Source organism: Mya arenaria, chromosome 5 (assembly GCF_026914265.1).
Source record: "Mya arenaria isolate MELC-2E11 chromosome 5, ASM2691426v1".
NCBI classification, from domain to species: domain Eukaryota; kingdom Metazoa; phylum Mollusca; class Bivalvia; order Myida; family Myidae; genus Mya; species Mya arenaria.
The window spans coordinates 68242107-68247778 of record NC_069126.1 but is presented as its reverse complement, the minus strand read 5'-3'; the positions used below and the strand labels follow the sequence as shown (position 1 = coordinate 68247778).

Sequence of the window (5672 nt, the reverse complement as noted above, 5' to 3'; positions counted from 1 at the left end):
CTTTCATAGTTCAGTGGTTATATCTTGCGTCTCACATATCTAGACCCAAGCCTTACGATGCATCTCTTAATGGTGTTTCTGTGTTTCGGTATGTTTATTTTGCTTATGTATTTCAAGATAATCAAAACAAAAATAATTAAAAATATCGAAATCTTATGTTTTATAAATAGCTGAACAAGTGCGTTATAAAAAGCATTCGTGCATTCTTTCCATCAATTTTAGTGTTAAACTGTAACGCACTTGGCTACTCCAAGAATAATCAGTATGGAACAATTACCTTGATCAAGCCATCGTATGTGAACAGACCGGTGACGCTGAAGATGGAGCCACGTGATGAGTGGATGGGCGGCGTCGTATGGAAATACCTTCTTCCAGGATCAGCTGAGTTCAGGGTCGCTAACAGTCAAAATGACAGTATTCAGTTCTCAGAAAAAGGATCTTACTTTTTTACCCTCATTAATGCAAAGGATGTTTACAATAACACGGACTTTTACGCTGAATGTGCCTACAACCCATCCATGAAATCACAAATAATAGAGCTGGATTTAGAGGGTATGAAGAATATATATCTTACTCTTGGTCAATCATATGAAATTATAAATACTTCAAATCGATTTCAGCTTATATGTTGACATTTCATTTGCATCCGTAGTTTGTTATATTATGATATGGTATTTTGTAGTTCCACAAAACTCTGTCGTTGTCGGGCCTCAGTATGGAGACTTTTTTAAGACAAAATGTGTTTACGCTGATGCTGGTATCGACATATTTTGCAAGACAGATACGGAAATAGATCCTGTGAGTGTTAGCTTTAGTGTTGGAGGCAAGGTATTACCACTTTTAGCTGATGGGAAAGAGCCAGAGTTGCGCAAATTAGACAACACCCGACTACGCCTTAAGAAGGAAATGGCTGGCAGTAATTTAACCTGTAAAGTTGTATACAGCGCCAATAAGGCTCCAGTTGAGTTTACAGCACATTTGTGCTATTTAGGTTAGGGTTTTTCCTTTTCGTTTACCTAAAAGCGTTATCTATGTAGCAAAATTGCATATTTCATTCGATGTTACTCGTAACATCTCATTAGACACAGGATAGTACGCAACGTTTGTTGTAATAGTTTTAAATCACTGCCTTCAATGTTTATTAATTTCTTTTTATTGTTTTAAATTCCCTTCAATCTTTGTATACATACTCTGAATAATAAATGTGTTTCATTTATCAACAAGCATTTTTCTAGCGTTCGTTAAAAGCTTAATAATATATATTTTTAAACAGTTGGTTGGCTGCCCACTATGAGTTTTCAAGTAAAACGTTCAATTAATTGTGTTCAGGGTAATAAACATTACAAACTTGCATTGATTAAAAGTACCTGTTATAAAACGATGGGCCCGGTGAATAATTAAAATTGATAGTTACTTAATATTGTAATTTTATTGTTTTGAAGAGTTTGGTACGGGTCCAGCATTGATAGAACCAAGTTGTTTCTATGGCGATGACTCAACTGCAACTTGTGAAATGCATAATATTCGACCGGTTCAAAAGATTGAAATTCGTGTAAACGACAGGATATTAAAAGTGCAACAACAAGATGAATACGATCGTTCAAAAAACACCTTCTCCAGCAAAGCAACTCTTAAAACTGCTTCTAAGGAATGGAATGGAACAGAAATGTGTTGCACATCAAGGATTGGGAACAGCAATATTGGAAGGTCTATTTGCAAGCCAATACTTATGAGCTGTACGTACGTAGTTAGGCTTTGTTCTAATTTTCACTTCAGATTAAGTTTTCTTGAACTATTAATTTTCTGAGTATATTTTATGCTTCGGATCCCTTTAGTTATGGTAATAATAAATCGAATCTGAAGATAAAACTTAAACATATTTAGTTAAAGAGTAAAACATAAATTGTTATGTGGTCATGAAAACAGGAAAACGGTTGATATTTCAGGTATGCCGACTAACGAACAAAGCTCGCTTTTCGTTAGCTTCTGGCTCCCAATTATCGCCGGTAGTTTGGCATTTATCAGTATGTCCACAATAACGCTTGTTTGCTGTCTACGAAAAAGACGTCAACATAACGGTAAAACAAAGCAATGATGAACTTTCTTACCTCTAACGTTATTGTTATCTATTTTTATCACATGCCTTCCCTTGTTTTTCGTGTAATATACCCATAACGAATATTTTTTTCTTACGCATGTGTAAGAAAACATAACAGACAATTATATTGGCTAGACTAACCACACGCGACCTAGATATCCCTCTGCATTGTTTAAAACATTAAAATGGTTTAAACGCCAACCAATACTTACCTCAATGATGAAGCTGTAGGACTTCCGGGAGACAAATGGCTAACGAATCATAGTGCTATAAAGCATCTTGTTAAAAACACTTTCTGATAACAATGATCCGCCAAACCAGATAATGCAGATCACTAGTCACAGAAATATTCTGAATTCAGTCAGTCAACAATTACAGCCATATCAGTGACAAACAACACGAGAATATTTCAAACATCTTCATCTTGACAAATACAAGCAATATGCAATCAATGCCATTTGCTTGCCAGTCTAATCAGCTGTCGTTTACCAAAAACACAAAAACAAATTCCGCAGCACAAGATTCTAATTACACATTCCATGACGGCTAGAATATCATGTTCGCTGAAAACATTCTTGGTGGAACGTTTTCAACATCAACATCCAGGCATTATAGAATCTGTATTTTGTGAAACTCCATGAACACTACGAAAACGCTGCAAAATCATCGTAGAAAGCGATAGCGAATAACTTTTAAGTCCGTGCACAGTAACACTTGACAGACCGATGAAGGTCACATAAACCGCGTAGATGCGTGTACTCTCTCAGGGTGACTTTATCAAATTGTGTACTTATTGGTTTTTTTGGTTAAAATTGTTCGTTATTCATGTTGTTAGATATTTCACTACACATTTTTATATTTGTGACATGTAAAGCGCTTTATCCGAATTAAAACTTGTTAACTGCTTTCTATTTTTGTCATTTTAATTTGGACGTATTATTATGGCGCATCGATGACATTCCACTCTGTGTACTTTGGCTGTCAAAAATGGGTTCAGAAAGTGGAACTAAATTAGTTATAAAAACACCGTCTTAAGCATGTGATAAAAAAAATCTGATATTTGTTGTCATTTTATAAAAGATTTTTTATTAAACTCGTCCATGAAAAGTGTTATAAAGCTCGCCAGAGGCTCGCAAACTAAAAAAAATTCATGAACTCGTTTAATAAAATCTTGTATTAAATGACAACTCGTGTCAGATCTTATATATACATTCTTTCTTAGTAAGCACAATACATAAAACCGCCTTCATTGATTCTGATCATTGACAACGTTTTGATAAAACAATTAAATTGTGTATGTTATAACATTATTTTAAAACTTTTTTACTAGAATATGAGTCAAGTGCCATTGTCAACGAACGTACACTTGTCGTAAGAATTTTGATATAGAATGGTGCGATGCGAGTGCCCTACACTGTACTTTTCAATTGTTATAGTTTACCAGACGAGCGCCAGAGATAAGACAAGGTCTAATATGAACAAACATGAGCCAGTGTATTCAACTATAGATGATCCCATAGACACCGCAATTGGAGTATATGGATTTCTTTTCTTAGAAAGTTTAACAAAAAAACTAATATCATTTGTATTCGTTTAACAACATCAAATCTTAATGGCCCGGGTGTATGTAATATTGGTTCGTGGTCACCAAGCGGGACCAGTGGGTTTTGTCCGGGTACTCCGGATTCCCCCATAAAAAACATGACGACTCTCTCGCAGAGCATCGTGCCGACGATAGTTACTTAGCATAAAGTGATATAACTTTCTTTACAATTGGTATAAAAGCAATAAATTCTTAGCTAAATCTAAAGTGAATTCATTCAGAAAGTTAAATCAAATTGCATTTTAATTTGCATTTCTTCTTACGTTATTTGTGTGGTATTTGTATTCAAATGAAACTCATTTTTAAGTTTATTAATAACACCAGGGGCCGTATTCCATATCGTTCTTATATTTGTCAATACGCAAACCTTAGCAATCCCTTCAGTCCATTGGCCAGTTGTTTTAGAGTCCAATCAACACACTTGGAGTATAGTTAATTTTCAGTTAATGTGGATGTCATAACTTTAATTTACTTTTAAATGACTTCAGTTGCCAACGTGCTCGCTGTGTAACGCATTGCGCTGCTTGATTTCTATATATATATATATCTTATTGCAGAGTACCATGACCTTTAGTCGACAGATGAGTGCTTCTGCACAGTCAACAGATTATATGACACCAATCTCTAGAAAAGCAACTAGTGGGCCAATCAGGCTGACTAATTTGAAAAAGGTCGACAGCGTACAAATGACGAGCCACATACTTCCGAAGTCCCTCTACAAGATATGAATAATGATGCAGACACACCAACGGTGGATATAGGATACATTGATATGTCAGGATCAACACATATTACTTAAGAGTGTTCACAAAAAATGTTTAGATAAGGAGTATTCAATTGAATACGACAATAAGTGCTGTGGAATTCTTAACGCACACATAACAAAACTAGTTATTTGTAATTATTGGTGAATTATCAATTAATGCTTCTTTCCTGACGTATTTGCTGATTGTGGGTATTATTTTGCTGTAAAAATATAGCCCAAAACCATGAACATGTATTTGAATACGTTTTGAAATATGTGATGCGGTAAATCCTAACGAAAGAATAGAAATAAATAGTTTATCATTTATGTTTGATCAGTTTATGTTACTATCTTGTCTTCAAACGTCTTGTTTGTTTTCTTTTGGTTATGTTATCGGAGGGGTTTGGTATATTTAAGTTAAGAAATAAATCGCGCGTTTGTGTTATAGCTTTCCTTATAATCGCCCGCTTATGTGTTTCGCCTCGATGGCGCAAAAAGGAAAGAAACTTTAAACAGCTAAATTTACAAAGGAACCATCACACCTGCCTTCTTTAATGTTATCTGATCAGTCTGTTTTTTTATCAAAAAGAAACATTGTGTTTTGAAAGTGTATATAAACATCTAAATTACTCCAGCATCGGAAAAGGTCAAATATTATATATCGTATATATTGTGGTGGTGTCTTATGAATCCTTCTTTTGTTAACGATAAAATCAAATATGTAACAATCAATCTAAGGAAGCCCACATAAATGAGATTTATGACATGTTTAAAACAACTATCCCTATTTAAGTTGTTTGGAAGGTTTCGGTGTAAAATGCATGTTTATTTTTTTAACCAGCTTACGTTTATGACATACATGTGAGAAACATGTTATCTTTTTCGTATACAGGTTTCGCTTTCAGATGGTAACTAGAGGCGATCAAATGAAACAAAGTCAACCAAATATATATTGCTTTAATGCACTGCCTAATACCTATAATGAAACAAAGATAAACCACCACAGTTAACAATTGCAGTAACGTCGAAGTATTAATAGTTTGCACTATGCATCGGTTAAACAAATGAATTCATGTCGCCTCAGGAACAATTGAGTATAACCACACTCACAAACAATGCATCTTATACATTATTACTCTTGAAAATGGTATTGTTGTCATCGGTCTATTTAATGACCATATTGATAATTGCAAACACTGTCAATGCACCCTGACACATGCTTAACG

The 5672-nt window shown here is 34.5% G+C and overlaps 1 protein-coding gene across 2 annotated transcripts; it reads left to right on the top strand.

Annotated features, from left to right (window-relative positions):
• On the top strand, positions 1 to 4759 carry LOC128236046 (uncharacterized). 2 transcript variants are annotated; one of them, XM_052950866.1, is made up of 7 exons: positions 1 to 88; positions 223 to 552; positions 683 to 991; positions 1443 to 1736; positions 1947 to 2078; positions 3535 to 3632; positions 4259 to 4759. In XM_052950866.1, the coding sequence occupies exons 1-7, from the start codon at positions 58 to 60 to the stop codon at positions 4427 to 4429; spliced, it is 1365 nt and encodes a 454-aa protein (XP_052806826.1). In that variant the 5' UTR covers positions 1 to 57; the 3' UTR covers positions 4430 to 4759. The 2 variants fall into 2 exon arrangements, with proteins under 2 accessions (XP_052806826.1, XP_052806827.1); XM_052950867.1 differs by lacking the exon at positions 3535 to 3632 and having other exon boundaries at positions 4259 to 4413.
• Positions 4760 to 5672: the final 913 nt, after the last annotated feature.

What these genes read in the sequence shown, in the direction of transcription:
- LOC128236046 (XM_052950866.1), top strand. Translation starts at nt 58, where the DNA reads ATGCATCTCTTAATGGTGTTTCTGTGTTTCG. An exon ending in AATAGAGCTGGATTTAGAGG is followed by an intron (nt 553 to 682) that starts GTATGAAGAATA and finishes GGTATTTTGTAG; the next exon opens with TTCCACAAAACTCTGTCGTT. An exon ending in AAAAAGACGTCAACATAACG is followed by an intron (nt 2,079 to 3,534) that starts GTAAAACAAAGC and finishes CAATTGTTATAG; the next exon opens with TTTACCAGACGAGCGCCAGA.